At 43.2% G+C, this 16,855-nt stretch overlaps 2 protein-coding genes across 3 annotated transcripts; both read left to right on the top strand.

Annotated features, from left to right (window-relative positions):
• Positions 1-160: 160 nt before the first annotated feature.
• LOC124019025 (60S ribosomal protein L10a-like) lies at positions 161-2,933 on the top strand. Its single transcript, XM_046334379.1, is given in 7 exon segments — positions 161-252; positions 753-824; positions 970-1,050; positions 1,907-2,055; positions 2,231-2,403; positions 2,719-2,757; positions 2,759-2,933. Coding segments are annotated over 7 exon segments (651 nt in total). The 5' UTR covers positions 161-247; the 3' UTR covers positions 2,891-2,933.
• A 2,632-nt stretch (positions 2,934-5,565) lies between these two features.
• On the top strand, positions 5,566-13,327 carry LOC124019016 (inositol 1,4,5-triphosphate receptor associated 2-like). 2 transcript variants are annotated; one of them, XM_046334373.1, is made up of 14 exons: positions 5,566-5,945; positions 9,033-9,157; positions 9,304-9,358; positions 9,513-9,585; positions 9,737-9,767; positions 9,906-10,046; positions 10,220-10,342; positions 10,486-10,627; positions 10,887-10,933; positions 11,073-11,123; positions 11,274-11,371; positions 11,725-11,829; positions 12,132-12,275; positions 12,563-13,327. In XM_046334373.1, exons 1-14 carry the CDS (start codon positions 5,879-5,881, stop codon positions 12,705-12,707), a joined length of 1,347 nt encoding a protein of 448 aa, XP_046190329.1. In that variant the 5' UTR covers positions 5,566-5,878; the 3' UTR covers positions 12,708-13,327. The 2 variants fall into 2 exon arrangements, with proteins under 2 accessions (XP_046190329.1, XP_046190319.1); XM_046334363.1 differs by having other exon boundaries at positions 9,301-9,358.
• The last annotated feature ends 3,528 nt before the right edge of the window (positions 13,328-16,855 follow it).

Below are 16,855 nucleotides of genomic sequence, written 5' to 3'. Positions count from 1 at the left end.
GTTCTTTTATAGGGCTTATGTATAGTATTTTCACATGCTTTAGCTAGCATATTGTTATTGCAAGTGATATACATGTCTAAATCCATATATTAATTTCATAAAATAGGTTAGAGACGAGAAAAACTACAAATATGGCCGTCCCGGGAATCGCAGAATTTACGCCACAGAAATACGTCTATAACTTGCGACGGACTGCCCCTGCTTCCTTCTTTTCAATGCTCTGTCGAGTGAGAGCAGTACCGTCAATATGAGGTGAGAGGAAATCGCAAGTAAAAAACAAACAACAAGTCAGACATGTTATATTGTTGTCAGTGATCAGTTTAAGACTTACTAACTCCGCAGTATAACCGTGTTCACTTTGAACCTCATGTGCATTGTTTGGAGTGTAGTTACAGTAGCTAGCTTTTGCCATAGTGCGACTAGCTTGAATGCTAACACTACGGACAAATCCACATCCATCTAACATGAAATCGTAATCGTTTATGTTCCGAACTGAATTAAGTAGTGTCGTACATGACTGGACATGGCTAATGTTGTAATCGTTGTGATTTGTACATTTTACTGGCTTTTATAAGTACTCTAGTCTACCGGTTTGTCGACTACTATCGAGAATCTACTATAGTGTCAAGTCAGTTCAATGGGATGTGGGGGCGCTAATTTTGATGAATTAGTAATTTGGCTAAACATTTATGCATAATTATGTACACTGACATTGGCATTCTGACTCCATGACATTTTGTGTTTAATTACAGCAAGGTATCCAGGGATATGCTTTATGAGGTGGTCAAGGAGGTCCAGGCGGGATCTCTTGCCAAGCCACGCAAGTAAGACCCTTTCTCTAGTGTACCATTAGCAACTTTTGCACGTTGATGTGGCCATTTTAATAAAATAATGCATGTTATGTCACAATCCCTAATATCGGGTAAGTCTTAGTGATGATCTTGATTGGTTTGCTTTGTCTTCCTAAAGGTTCACAGAGTCTGTAGAGCTCCAGATCAGCTTGAAGAATTATGATCCCCAGAAGGACAAGCGTTTCTCTGGCACAGTCAGGTTTGGCCTCTTTCCTGTATCACCCATCCTTCTGCCTGTCTTCCCCGTTTAGTCCTGATGTGAACGGGCCTGGTTCGGCCCCTTGATCTGGACATTAAAAGCTCACTGGCTCAAACCCAGTCCTCTTTATGCACACAAGATCCACACTTATCTAGTAATGTACAATCTCTCAGACACACTCTTGCAGCATGTGTTATACACATTCACTAACTCATACAGAAACTAAATTCCAATAGTAGGGCTGTTGTGGGACAGATGGTGCAGAAGTGTTCTGGGTAGTCTGACTGAACCTTGGGGGAGGGAGCCAGAGGACGGAGGACAGACTACAGAGTACTCTTTTCTGGTACGAGTCGTCCCTCTGGGTTTGGATTTCGTCCATTTTGGGGAGTCAATGGATGGCAATGTTGAAGGGTGGAAGTGACTATTGTCTAGTCAGGAAGTACACAAGCTAGTGGTGTAACGTTAAGGATTTTGGTTTGGGGAAGGATTGGGTAAAGTTAGGTTGAGCCTTTCACTGCAGTCGACTAAATCAGGGTCAACGTGATTTTTGGTTGTCTTAAACAAATCTACATTGACATAAGTATACACCTCGTGTTTTATGGGTATAAAAAGACACGTACCATGTCAGATATATTTAATGTATTCAGTTTAGATTTTGCATCCCAGGATTACACTTTATATACATCACAGAAGACTGAAATATAATAACGGTTTGATGTAGAAACACCAGATTCTCGTATTTGTTTTAAATGTCTATTAATGTTCAATTCTTGTGAAGTGCCCCCCCCCCCGTTATGTGGTTTGAGCTTTACTGATGTGCCATATGGTTGTCAACTGTTCTGAATATCCCCTATAGACTGAAGACCACCCCCAGGCCCAAGTTCTCTGTGTGCATCCTGGGAGACCAGCAGCATTGTGATGAGGCCAAGGCTGCAGAGCTGCCCCACATGGACATTGAGGCCCTCAAGAAACTCAACAAGAACAAGAAAATGGTCAAGAAATTGGGTGAGTGGTGCTTCAAGTAATTTCCAGATAGTCTTATAGATAGTCTTATGATCTGTCTAGGTCTTGCTACTGTTTATCTGCATTTAAATGAGTCTTACATTTCCCCTGTCCTGAAGCGCTGGGTCCATCTCTGGTCTTGATCATTTTGTTCTTGACTCTAATCTCTGCCGAACAGCCAAGAAGTATGATGCCTTCCTGGCCTCTGAATCGCTGATCAAGCAGATCCCTCGTATCCTGGGGCCTGGGCTCAACAAGGCTGGCAAATTCCCCTCCCTGCTCACCCACAACGAGAACCTCAACATCAAGGTTGATGAGGTCAAATCCACCATTAAGTTCCAGATGAAGAAGGTATGAATCGGTCTGGTGACAGATATGTAGTTTTATTGCAGATGTTACATGATGGATACATGCAGTCTGTAGGATCAATGCATTTACGTATCCGCCTGTTCATTACATTCTAGCATTTAGCAGACACTCTTGACCTTAAGTGCTCCTGTAAGTCACTCTGGATAAGTGCCTTGCTGAAGGGCACATCGACAGATTGTTTATCTATTCGGCTCGCGGATTCAAAACAGCGACCTTTCGGTTACTGGCCCAATGCTCTTAACTGCTAGGCTACCTGCCAGTGTAACATGACCCAATCTCCTCGCCACTCTATTTCAGGTGCTGTGTCTGGCAGTGGCTGTGGGTCACGTGAAGATGGTCTGAGGAGGAGCTGGTCTACAACATCCACTTGGCAGTTAACTTCCTGGTGTCTCTGCTGAAGAAGAACTGGCAGAATGTCCGTGCCCTCTATGTCAAAAGCACCATGGGAAAGCCCCAGCGCCTCTACTAGAGGATCAAACTGCTTTTACTACCAATAAAAGGACATAAAAACATCTCCTCGCTTTGTGGGTATTCTTGTCAGACTACTTTGTGTATCCTCTGAGGGATCAGAGACATTTGATATTAAAAACTAAATATTTACCAGCCTGTTTTTGGAAGTAGCACAATGTCTGCAGATTGCATGCATTTATATTAAATGTCATAGATTACATTAAAGGGGGCAAATTAGCTAAATCGAGACAAGGTACAGATTCACAGAAATAATGCATAGAAGAGTCAATCTGCCCCAGTTTCTACCGAAGCTAGTTAGTGAAATTGATGGGAGTGGCCAACATGACGCGGTTGGAGGGGGATAGCAATTTATTGGTCACATGGACAAATCTAATTCAGGCATATATTCATTTTCCCTAAAAGTGATATTTGGTTTGAAGTCTGCATGGCTGACCATTTCAATTTGCAGTTCATGGTTGCCATTCTGCTTCAGATGGACTTAGTCGGCCCTCAAAATGAACAGGTGTTGAGGCTGAGCAGGGTAAGGGTCGTGAAGAAATGGTCCCTGTAGTCAGAGCAAAAATGTGTACTGCTTAAAATGCATGCACAATCACTTACAATGTAAGCAAAGTCCCCTGATGTTCCTGCCGGTTTGCCTCTCAATAACAGGTTGCTGTGACAATACGATTATCTTGTCTTTTCCTCTACTCTGATACTGGAGAGCATAGAGCCGAGTCACAGGGTAAGAACTGTCCTTCAATGCATTTGGAAAGTATTTAGACGCCTTCCCTTTATTTACATTTTGTTACATTACAGCCTTACTCTAAAATTGACAAAATAAAAATTGTCCTCAATCTACATACAATACGCCATAATGACCAAGCAAAAACTTTTTTTTAGATTTGTTTTCAAACGTATTCAAAATAAACACCGTAACACAAGTATTCAGACCCTTTACTTTTCAGACTCAAAACTGAGCACTGGTGCATCCTGTTTCCATTGATCATCCATCCTGTTTCCATTGATCATCCTTGATGTTTCTACAACTTGATTGGAGTCCACCTGTAGTAAATTCAATTGATTGAACATGATTTGGAAAGGCACACCTGTCTATATAATGTCCCACAGTTGACGGTGCATGCCAGAGCAAAAACCAAGCCACGAGGTCGAAGGAATTGTCCGTAGAGCTCAGAGACAGGATTGTGTTGAGGAACAGACCTGGGGATGGGTACCAAACAAATTCTGCAGCATTGAAGATCGCCAAGAACATAGTGGCCTCCATTCTTAAATGGAAGAAGTTTGGAACCACCTACTAGAGCTGGCCGCCTGGCCAAACAAGCAATCGGGGGAGATGGACCTTGGTCAGGGAGGTGATGGTCACTCTGACAGTGCTCCAGAGTTCCTCTGTGGAGAAGGGAGAATGTTCCAGAAGGACAACCGTCACTGCAGCACTTCACCAATTAGGACTTTATGGTAGAGTGGCCAGATGGTAGCCACTCCTCATTAAAAGGCACATGACAGCCCGCTTGGAGTTTGCCAGAAGGCATCAAAAGGACTCTCAGACCATGAGAAACAAGTGTCTCTTGTCTGATGAAACCAGGATGGAACTCTGGCCTGAATGCCAAGCTTTAATTCTGGAGGAAACCAGGCATCGCTTATCACCTGGCCAATGCCATCCCTACGGTGAAGCATGGTGGTGGCAGCATCATGCTGAGGGGATGTTTTTCAACGTCAGGGACTGGGAGACTAGTCAGGGCCGAGGGAAAGATGAACGGAGCAATGTACAGAGGGATCCTTGATGAAAACCTGCTCCAGAGGGCTCAGGACCTCAGACTGGGGCAAAGGTTCACCTTCCAACAGGACAACGACCCTAAGCACACAGCCAAGACAACGCAGGAGTGGCTTCTCTGAATGTCCCTGAGGGGACCAGCCAGAGCCCGGACTTGAACCCGATCAAACATCTCTAGAGAGACCTGAAAATAGCTGTGCCTCGACGTTCCCCATCCAACCTGACAGAGCTTGAGAGGATCTGCAGAGAAGAATGGGAGTAACTCCCCAAATACAGGTGTGCCAAGCTTGTAGTGTCATACCCAAGAAGACTCAAAGCTGTAATCGCTGCCAAAGATGCTTCAACAAAGTACGGAGCAAAGGGTCTGAATACATAAATGTGATATTTCAGGGAGGGTGGGGTTTATACATTTGCTAACATTTCTAAACCTGTTTTTGCTTTGTCATTGATGAGGGGGAGTAACTATTAAACAATTTTAGAATAAGGCTGTAACGTAACATTTGGAAACAAAATCAGGGGGTCTGAATACTTTCTGTATGCACTTTATATTATCACCCTTCTGCCTCTGACTGCTGTCCAATAGTATAAACACCCCTAGGCACTTCATTGAGATCTAAAAGGGTGTATTAGTTATGTATGGTTAAAGACCAACCAGTTCCTCTGATTGGCTTTGTGGAATTTGCCATAATGTTTACACCAATCCAATCCTTTCAGCTCTACTCAAGTAGCTAAGGCATTCAAGTTGAGTTGGATGTGTGAAGGGGAGAGTGAGTGAGCTCTGACATCGCAACCATGAGCATATTCATTACGCTGATTCTGTTCAACTGAAGCAAACGGAACAAAACGGGACCTACCTGAATTTGTCAAATAGAAACTCTTGTTTTAACTGGTATGCCAAGGAGGAGGACTGTTTGGAAGTTTGTTTAGTCTAGCATTCTAGCTTCAGGTGAAGTTCACTCTTGTATGAGTGAGCAAGACTTCACTCAAACAAGTGTGCATGTGTTTTGGGGTTGAGGGTGGTCCCTAATCTGTCTTTATCACCAACTCTTGGATGCATTCCCTCTAGAAAACCATGACTCCCCCATTGGTGTGAGGGAACAAAGCTGGTGGGAATTCAAACAGCTGTCAGGGGAGGTTTAAAAAGGCAATATAAGGAAAAGTGAAGGAGAACAGGGAAGAAGAGCGAGGACGGAGTGTGGGCAGCATCACTAGACCGGAATGTCACTGTGCTCAGTAGCTCCTGAAAAACAAAACATTATTGGACACCATGGGCCTCACTACACCGGTAAGATAATAATGGTGTCCCATCATATTCAAAATGGCCGTGCAACTGTTTTTAGCAGTTTAGTAGATTGTATTAAGATATCTAACACTGTTTCAATATGAACTAGTTGTTTTTTTGAGACTCAAAGTTTTTAGTTCTATGTTGTATTATTTTGTGACCACTTTGGTCTGTCTTCTGTGTCTAAATAACGGAATGTCTATAGACCTATACATATTTGGCTGAATCTCTGTCATTTCACAACTACCACAGTCCTCAATAACTAAATATGGATGTTTCCCTTTTGCTTAGACTATAAAATGTAGCTCCAAAGTAAATAGAGGGAGAATAAAAGTTGACTTCAGTGTGTATCTATGCTGCTTTTTGGAACTGTTTTAAACTTAGAGAAGAGAACAGTTAAAGAAGAGCATCAGCTTCTTAGTGAAACAGTGACTGGTCTATTGAATAAATGTTTTAAAGGATAAACAATAGTACCAGTCAAAAGTATGGACACACCTACTCATTCAAGGATGTTTCTTTATTTTTACAATTTTCTACATTGTAGAATAATAGTGAAGACATCAAATCTATGAAATAACACATATGGAATCATGTAGTAATACAGAGGGTTAAACAAATAAAAATATATTTTAGATTCTTCAAAGTAGTCACCCTTTGCCTAAATGACAGCTTTGCACACTCTTTGCATTCTCTCAACCAGCTTCATAAGGAATGCTTTTTCAAAAGTCTTGAAGGAATTCCCACACATGCTGAGCATTTGTAGGCTGATTTTTCTTCACTCTGCGGTCCAACTCATCCCAAACCCTCTCAATTGATTTGAGGTCAGGTGATTGTGGAGGCCAGGTCATCTGATGCAGCACTCCATCACTCTCTTTGGTCAAATAGCCGTTACACAGCCTGGAGATGTGTTTTAGGTCATTGTCCTGTTGAAAAATAAATGATACTCCCACTAAGCACAATCCAGATGGGATGGTGTATCGCTGCAGAATCCTGTGGTAGCTATGCTGATTAAGTGTGCCTTGAATTCTAAATAAATCACTGAGTGTCACCAGCAAAAGCAACCCCACACCATCACACCTCCTCCTCCATGCTTCACGGTGGGAACCACACAGATCATCCGTACACCTACTCTGCATCTCACAAAGAGACGGCGGTTGGAACCAAAAATCTAACATTTGGACTCATCAGACCAAAGGACAGATTTCCACCGGTCCAATTTCCATTGCTCATGTTTCTTGGCCCAAACAAGTCTCTTCTTATTATTGGGGTCCTTTAGTAGTGGTTTATTTGCAGCAATTCGACCATGAAGGCCTGATTCATGCAAACTCCTCTGAACAGTTGATGTTGAGATGTGTCTGCTTCTTGAACTCTGAAGCATTTATTTGTGCTGTAATTTCTGAGGCTGGTAACTCTAATGAACTTCTCCTCTGCAGCAGAGGTAACTCTGGGTCTTCCTTTCCTGTGGTGGTCCTCATGAGAGGCTGGTAACTCTAATGAACTTCTCCTCTGCAGCAGAGGTAACTCTGGGTCTTCCTTTCCTGTGGTGGTCCTCATGAGAGGCTGGTAACTCTAATGAACTTCTCCTCTGCAGCAGAGGTAACTCTGGGTCTTCCTTTCCTGTGGTGGTCCTCATGAGAGGCTGGTAACTCTAATGAACTTCTCCTCTGCAGCAGAGGTAACTCTGGGTCTTCCTTTCCTGTGGTGGTCCTCATGAGAGGCTGGTAACTCTAATGAACTTCTCTGCAGCAGAGGTAACTCTGGGTCTTCCTTTCCTGTGGCGGTCATCATGAGAGGCTGGTAACTCTAATGAACTTCTCCTCTGCAGCAGAGGTAACTCTGGGTCTTCCTTTCCTGTGGTGGTCCTCATGAGAGTCAGTGTCATCATAGAGCTTGATGGTTTTTGCGACTTCACTTGAAGAATAAGTTTTTGAAATGTTCCGTATTGACTGACCTTCATGTCTTAAAGTAATGATGGACTGTTGTTTCTCTTTGCTTATTTGAGCTGTTCTTGCCATAATATGGATTTGGTCTTTTACCAAATAGGGCTATCTTCTGTATACCACCCCTACCTTGTCACAACACAACTGATTGGCTCAAATGCATTAAGTATAAATACATTCCACAAATTAACTTTTGTTAATTGAAATGCATTCCAGGTGGCTACCTCATGAAGCTGGTTTAGAGAATGCCAAGAGTATGCAAAGCTGTCATTAAGGCAAAGAGTGGCTACTTTAAAGAATATCAAATATATTTAAATTTGTTTAACACTTTATTTGGTTACTACATGATTCCATATGTGTTATTTCATAGTTTTGATGTCCTCACTATAATTTTACAATGTATAAAATAGTAAAAAAATAAAATAATAATAATTGAATTAGTAGGCGTGTCTAAACTTTTGACTGGTACTGTATGTCAGAGACATCTTAAGACAGCGTATTAACCTCAGGTCTTATAGTATGTAACTGCTGTACTTTCATATTATGACGTGAATATTGTGACTGCCCACTGTCAAAAGTATGGACTATTAACGCTACTTTTTAATATTAGACAATAAGTGTTTATAGTGACACTTGTACATGCTTCTGTCTGGAGTTTTATGGTTATATTGTTAGTATTAGATGTGTGGGTGTTTCCTAAAGCAAGCCAGCTGTTTATCCTCAGATTAAACTCATGTAGTTAATGATTGTCCTTTTCCTCTCCTCCTTTGTGTTCAGATAGTCCCTACCCCCACTTCTGTTTGTTTATAGCTACTGCATATCTTTCTCTCTCTGTTCTCCAGCATGCTCCTCTGTGTCCCTGTTCCCCCGTGGTACTGTGCTCAGACACAGCCTCTGTTGAAACTGAGAGCTGCCTGTTAGCTTTCTCTACTCACTCTTAAAGGATGTCACATTATGAATTGAGTGTTAAACTTGTGACCTGGGGGCAGGATCAGTGTCAGTATCCCTGTGAGCATGATGTGAATGAAATTGTGGGCCATCTTTCCCCGTTTTCCCTTCCTTTAACAGGGTGTGTGTGTGTGCCATCTTTCAATATACTTGTAGAACGGAAATCTGAATATTATTTGTGTTCTCTCTCTCTCTCTCTCAGATGTGAGGTATTCTTTCTGTAGTGTTGGTAAAAAGTATCAGGGGTGTGGAGAAAGATATAAACAACAAACAACACTGTACTCACACTGTACCACTCTGCCTAACACTGGGACCATGATTGCACAGGTAAGCAGGAACATTTCTTTCTTAATGAAAACATTCTTAAACCAGGCAAGTCTATTGAGAACTTCTCCTCATCTACAATAACAGCATGACCACGAGGTTGCTAACTGATTTCTGTGTCGTCCCTCTCCCAACACCCTGCTAAGAAGGCCACTCCCTGTGAGTATGCTGGCATACTGGGGGACAGCTCGGACTCTGACGAAGGTAAGGAATCCGTTTTGCTGCCTGAGCTGCATCGTTGCCAGCAACAGGACGTGGCTGTACTTCCATTTCCTGTCCTCTCTGTTGTTGTATGCTAGCGAAGCTATGTACACTCTGTCCTCTCTTCTCCTCTCCCCTCCTCTGCTCCTCTCCTCAGAGCCCAGTCCAGAGGATCAGCTGGCTATCTCCTGGGAGCACCTTCCTATACTGGAGAGATTGGGCCTCAGAAGGTCAGTTTATACTCGGACACACTTACTTTAACACTTTAACTTTTTCGATAGTCACAACCTCACTCTTCTCTTACCTCTCCCTCCCCTTTCTTCCCCTTTCCCCTTTCCCCTATCCTGGCTCTCTACCTCACCTTTTCTCTCCTGCCCTCAGTGGTACAGAGATGACTGAAAAGGAGGTTGAGGTGAGAATTCTTTGCGATTTGTACACTTGGACAAAGAGACTAGAGACTACATGCACCCACATGCAGACGCACGCACGCACACGCGCACACACACACACACACTGCACACTCATCCACTCACTGTTCTGTCCCCTATAGAATGCGTTTATCCAGCTTGCATTGGCGTTCCGTTGTGACCAGTACACCCTAACCCAGAGACTGCAGGCTGAGGAACACGACAGAACAGTGGCCCAGGAGAACCTCATCCTTGAACTGGAGCAAACCAGAAACACACTGCAGGTAGGGGTGTGTACACGTGTGTTTGACCTGGCTACTTCACAGTTAATGGTCTGATAAATGTATGTTTCAAGTTTAAACCGTACCTCTCTCTTCCTCCACACTTCCTTTCTCATTTACTATATCTATCCTCCAATCTTCTATTCCCCTCCCCTCCTCTCCCCCCTCTCACCCAGCATCTGAGAGGTAGATGTGTAGACGCTGAGATGCTGAGTCGTATTGAGGCCAGTCTGGACACAGTGCTGGACGGCGTGAGTGACATCATCACTGCTGCTGAGATGCTGGGGACCGTGCACCAGGTGAGATTGTCGTGTAATCCTAGGCTTGCTCTTTTGAGGTATAAGTCCAGGTTTTGGTTAGTGCTCTGTGAAAAATATATTTGTTCAAAACTGTTATACATGTAGTTTGTTTGAAACTTTGCTAAATGTTTCTGCTGGGTCAGGAGGCGCGTGTGTGTCATTCTGTGGAGATGATGGGTATACACGTGGAGCATCTGAAGCGTCGTCACGCTGTGGAGAGATCCGAGCTGTTGGAGACCAGGAAGTGTTTCCACCGCAGCCGGGGCAGGAGACACAGCGACTCAGGTCTGAGTGCTGCCCCTCAATGGATTTTTTTGTGGACAAGTGAAAGGAAAATTAATCACAAAGCAGTGACTTTTCTGAATATTTTGATTCTTAAAGTACATTTATTCTTAAAAGAACAATTAATTGTAAGTAGGCCTGATCCACTATAAGTGACTGAGTTTCATAATAGGAGCACAGTATCCTCTGACTGTACAGTATAACAAAATTCTCCACATATGGAAAATCTGTGTTCTGACTGTTGGCTTTTGAATCATTACAGAGGATGGAGACGTTAGGCACCTGTTTGCCAGGCGAGACTCCCAACATGTAACAGACAGTTCACTTCATTGCTTTTCATATCCTTCCTTCAAATATCTCAGTTAAATAAATAGAAAATATCAGTGAGGGCAGCCCAGTGGCTTGAATTCTAACATTTTTAAATGTTTCACTTCCCCGACTTTCTCAGACCCTCCTTCGGCGAAGAGTCAGTGTCACACTAATCCCAACGGGATCCCAGGTTAGAAACAATAACACTAAGACCTACTCCCATTGTGGTCCTGTGATCATGGTATGCATAACTCTAATTCTATGCTGACCTCTCTTTTCTCCCCCCTCTTCAATTGCCTCTTTTCCATCCTCTTTCCCCCCCTCTCATTTTCCCTATCAGCTCAGCGACCTGGAGACCAAGTTCCAGGAGGGTTGCAGGGCCAGTGCTGCCACTGACAGCCAGGGGCCAGAAGGGGGCAGTGTGAACCAAGCCAGCAGGTACAGGAAAATCTGCCCTGTCATTAGTGCAGTTAGTGCACTGAGAGTCATCTGCATGGTCAGTTGTCACTAGTCGCTAGATGGCCATGCTAGTCACTAGTCAATGTGGAGGCTTTCATACGCATATGCACCACAGGCTTAGACACAAGTGCACGGACTACAGTATAAACTTATGATGGATTTAACTGCTGTAGAGAACACCAAAATCAAATCAAAATCAAATCAAATGTTTGTGTTCATACCATCAGAACTATACAGACCTCTGTAACACCTCTGTAACAGCAGCATTGTTTGTTGTTATAGTATTACCTTGTTTAGTTGGAAGTGTAAATGTAACTGTTTCCTTTTTAAAGGCCCTCTGAGATGTCCCCCCACCACACCACCCTCCTGCTCAGACAGAGCTCCACACAGAGCTCCCAGAGCCTGGAGGAAGAGAGCGAGGTAGCCCCTCACACCAGGTGGGTAGCCCCTCACACCAGCTAGGTAGCCCCTCATACCCCATGTAGGTAGCCCCTCACACCAGGTAGGTAGCCCCTCATACCCCATGTAGGTAGCCCCTCACACCAGGTAGGTAGCCCCTCATACCCCATGTAGGTAGCCCCTCACACCAGGTAGGTAGCCCCTCACACCAGGTAGGTAGCCCCTAACTCATCAACAGGTTCCCCATTTATGACTCATTTACATTTAAATAATGACCAACGGGTCACGTGTGACTGACGCAGGGCCGACCATACTGTGTGTGTGTGTGTGTGTGTTTCAGTTCCCTGCAGATGACCCTACATCACAGGCGGAGGTCTGCAATCGTGACGCGTGAGGCTAGTTCAGAGGAGGCCAAAGCCAAGGAGTCAAGAGCGGGGTCTGGAGCAGGCACATCCGAGACCGCCACAGTCTGCACCACACAACCGTGAGTGTTAAGATGACTTAACAGTATTAAGCTGCTATTAAGTCATGTTAAAATGTATTAAGATATCACCATATTATTCAACTGATATAGCAGACAGTTGTCATTATCTGGCCAGGCTAAAAAAGTATGTATATTGAAGGCAATAGTGACACACAGCCTGGGATTCCCTGTAAACAAACATGCAACTTTTAGATAATGATGATGAAGACATAAATCTGGCCATAGCATGAATACTGGAAATTTTCTGAGATCATGATTTTAACCTGTATGCCTCCGTTTCCCTCCAGGCTAGTGGTGCTGTCAGAGCAGCGCCTCCTAGCTACATGGCTGTCTTACTGGATGTGGATGGTGCTGCTCCTCTTGGCTCTCTACTTCTTCCTGCTGCTGGGGTTCCTCCTCTGGGGTCTGAAGGTTCCACACCACATCTTCTGATATCTCACTTCTGCTGCACTGCATCTCAGCTCTACACTACAGAGTTCTGGGATTTAGCAGATGCTTTTATCTAAAGCAACTTAGTCATGCATATTTTTACTTCTGTACCACTGAGGTCTAAGAACTGAATTCTGAGCTATGCACCACCACCAACTGAGATAAACTGGGCATGGCTTTGTGAATGCAGGAGTTCCCATAGTGTGGTCTGCAGTTGGGCTCTGCTCAACTACCCGAGTCTCTCGCTGTGCGGTGAGTTTAAGAGGGATGAGAGTAACAGAGTTAAGAATGTGCAGTAAACTCACTCCACTGCTAGCTTGAAATATCACCAACGGATAGCAAACTGGATCCTTTGCTATAGCTCAATTGGTTGGTACAGTACGTTGTTGTCACGCCTACTCCCTTCCTCAGGCGCTCGATGTTGTCGGTCTACTAAGAACTGGTCCTTGCAACCCACATTACACACACCTGGACTTCATCACCACCCTGATTACTATCCCTTCATATAGCCCTCACCACCCTCAGTCATCAGGCTGTATTGGTTTTGTTTTTTATGTCTAGACGCTGCACATGTTTTGTAACACGCTATGTTCATTATTATTAAACTCACCATCTGCAACTGCGTCCTGCGTCGTCGTTGTCAAGGAGGGCGGTCACGTGTGTTTGCGATCAGAGGATCACTGGTTTGAGCCCGTTATGGGGACGGGGACAGTGGAAGAAGCTATACTGTTAGCAGCACACTGAAATCTGTTTTACTGGTGCTGTGACCCAGATCTGCAGTTGGGCTCAGCTCAACAACTGGAGTCTCTCGCTGTGTAGTGAGTTTTAAGAGGGATGATTGTAACAGAGGTAAGAGCGTGCAGTAAGCTCACTCCACAGCTCGCTTGAAATGTCACCAATGGCAGCACACTGACATAGGTTTCATATATAACCATCTTTTATCATAATAAACAGATTGGACAGTGAAGAGAAGACGGGAGACTAGGAAGAATGCGAGTGAAGGTACAGTGGGCTGGCTTAGAACTGACTGACTGGTATACAGTGGGGCAAAAAAGTATTTAGTCAGCCACCAATTGTGCAAGTTCTCCCACTTAAAAAGATGAGAGAGGTCTGTCATTTTCATCATAGGTACACTTTAACTATGACAGACAAAATGAGAAAAAGAAATCCAGAAAATCACATTGTAGGATTTTTTATGAATTTATTTGCAAATTATGGTGGAAAATAAGTATTTGGTCAATAACAAAAGTGTATCTCAATACTTTGTTATATACCCTTTGTTGGCAATGACAGAGGTCAAACGTTTTCTGTAAGTCTTCACAAGGTTTTCACACACTGTTGCTGGTATTTTGACCCATTTCTCCATGCAGATCACCTCTAGAGCAGTGATGTTTTGGGGCTGTTGCTGGGCAACACAGACTTTCAACTTTACATTGACCCTTCGTGCCTAACTGTATCCTCTCTTACCCTAAAAAGTCTGGGTTGGGATGACATTGATAGCTTCACTGCCTGATGGTAGTGCACACATTGACAATGTTCCCTCATTTTTTTTGGCACAGCAAATTTCAGGTCTGCTGAGCTCAAACTTGAATGTTGTGAAAATTCTGTGCAACTTCCAGCGAGCGTTTATTGTTAACACTTAGGCTGTACCCTCAGTTTTAACAGTGGCCAATTACACTATTTGATCATGTAGGCCTACCAGAGTGGCCTACCATCAAAAACAATGGAGAAAATGCCTCCCATAACATTTTAACATGGAATTAGCGGTTCTATCATTCAGCCAATGTGTGGTGTTCAGTGTACCTACATTCCAGGAAACATTTGGGGAAAAAACATGCAGGGCTTGACATTAATAACCTCAAGGATCGGACCCTTTTTTTCAATTCTAACTGTAGCTCAGGACCTGAAGCAAGGATGCATATGCTTGATATCATTTGAAAGGAAACACTTTGAAGTTTGTGGAAATGTGAAAATACTGTAGGTGAATATGTAGCATAGTTTTGTGGGACCAGAAACAGCAGGGGTTCAAACTTTAGAACCCAGTTCCTACATTTTGAATAAAAAAATGTATTTTATCAAACAAAACTGTTATGTTTTTACCTCCGGATGACAAATCAGAGCAAGATTACTGAATATATCTAATCAAGTGCTGTGATAAAAGTTTTGTTGTGCACTGTCAAACAATAGCATGGTACATTTTTACTGGAATAGCTACTGTAAATTGGACAGTGCAGTTAGATTAACACGAATTTAAGCTTTCTACACATATAAGACATGTCTATTTCCTGGAAAGTTGGATGTTACTTATGTCATTCTAGTCACATTAGCGCCAGTTAGCAACAACCATCCCAGTATAGGGACACTGATCTCGTAGAGGTTGACATTAACCTGTTTATCCACTTGTCCTTCAGACAAGGAGGTGACTGAAAATTTTGTTGTTGCAAGAAACCACTTTGCAAAATAATATCCATTATTATTCCCATACCATTATAACAGAGAATCAGACAAATTATTCTACCCTCTGCATGTTGGCTACTTAGCTTATTCAAGCCTGTCTCAAAATACATCACTGCCCCTTTTAAGACAAAATCAAATGTATTTACCTGACTCCCTTTTCAAAGATGTCTAGAAATGTACACATTTTGTGCTCTTGAAGGAAACGATCACTCCCCTATTGCTGACTACAAATGACAAGTGGGCTAAAAGCTCACTAACTAGCAAAGTTATGAATAATGGCTACATGCAGCTCTTGCTTTGATCTCAAAACACTCACAACCACAGCTGTAAACACAGTCCACATGGCTACATGCAGCTCTTGCTTTGATCTCAAAACACTCACAACCACAGCTGTAAACACAGTCCAGTTCTAAGTAAATGGCACAGATCCATATATGGCAAGGGTCTATTTATATATAGGCCTACTGCAGCCCCGATTGGTTATGCTGCACCGCCTAGGTAGCATATGGGCTGAGTCATGTGCAATAGAATCCTACTCTGATGGTATTTTGGCATTTTAAACGCAAGTGGGAGTGCCCAGCAGGCCAGGCATTTCCATATTTGAACCCTGAACCTAATGTAGCTTTATGTGATATTGACTCCCCATTTTAGGGAATACAGCAGACTGTATGCAGTTTTAGTCACATGTTCAGCTCACCGGTTCATGTTTTGGTTGTTCAATAACATGCTTTTCAAGAACTCCTAACCTGGTAGTAGTAGGGTCTTGATCTGACCCCTCAGTCCAGAGGGACACTGCAGACAGAACTGACCAACTGTATGTAGGTACAAAACTACAGCAGCAGTGGATGATGAGGTAATAGAGAAAGCGCTAGCACCCTCTTAATCTGTTACAGGGCTTCTCTACTCCCTAAAATCTTCTTCATCCAGCTTTAGTTTAGGGTGTCCAGTCTTTTCGCCTTATAAAACGTGTTCTATGGCAGAGAGAGGGGACTATCACAATCATAGAATCAGAAATTATGAATGTTGTCATGCATTTATATTTTAATAGGTGGCCAGGGGCCATGGGTCTCCAAACCCTGTCACACACACACACACACACACACACACACACACACACACACACACACACACACACACACACACACACACACACACACACACACACACACACACACACACACACACACACACACTATTGTCAATACTACGGCAGAGATAATGCTTGCAGCTTGGACAGCTTTCATATCAGAGGGAGGAGACAGGTTGGGACTTACACATTATGATATTCAGCAGGCGCCTAATTGTGTGTGGTATTGGGGTGATGGCGTCATATTTAGGCTGTAGATTATATACCCAGCCAAACAATGTGCACCTGCAGTTGGGTACGCTGAAATATAATGAAACAGTTTGATGATTGTGTAAAATAGTATTCTTTTTTTGTTAAACTAAACTCAGTTATTTTACATGGATTTCTGAAATGTGTGGAATAGAGAGCAATGGTAATGTCATCTTTGTAGGCATTAAATCTGCCATGGTTCGTAGAACATAGCCTATGGGAAAATGTATGTATTTTTTGGAAGGTGTTTGGATACACGCCAGGGGATCTTATAGGTTTTGTTCTATGAGAATCTTCATCAGCTAAAGTCACTTTTTGTGAATTTTGAAGCATTTCTGTAATAAACCGAAAACCCTAT

This window comes from Oncorhynchus gorbuscha, linkage group LG03 (genome assembly GCF_021184085.1).
Source record: "Oncorhynchus gorbuscha isolate QuinsamMale2020 ecotype Even-year linkage group LG03, OgorEven_v1.0, whole genome shotgun sequence".
NCBI lineage: Eukaryota > Metazoa > Chordata > Actinopteri > Salmoniformes > Salmonidae > Oncorhynchus > Oncorhynchus gorbuscha.
Note: the sequence above shows the minus strand (reverse complement) of the source record. Positions and strands in the feature narration are given on the sequence as shown.

Coding starts and splice junctions, on each gene's coding strand:
- LOC124019016 (XM_046334363.1), top strand. CDS start 5,879: ATGTCACTGTGCTCAGTAGCTCCTGAAAAACAAAACATTATTGGACAC. Junction 10,343..10,485: donor TGCTGGGGACCGTGCACCAG/GTGAGATTGTCG, acceptor CTGCTGGGTCAG/GAGGCGCGTGTGTGTCATTC. Junction 10,934..11,072: donor CCAGGCGAGACTCCCAACAT/GTAACAGACAGT, acceptor CGACTTTCTCAG/ACCCTCCTTCGGCGAAGAGT.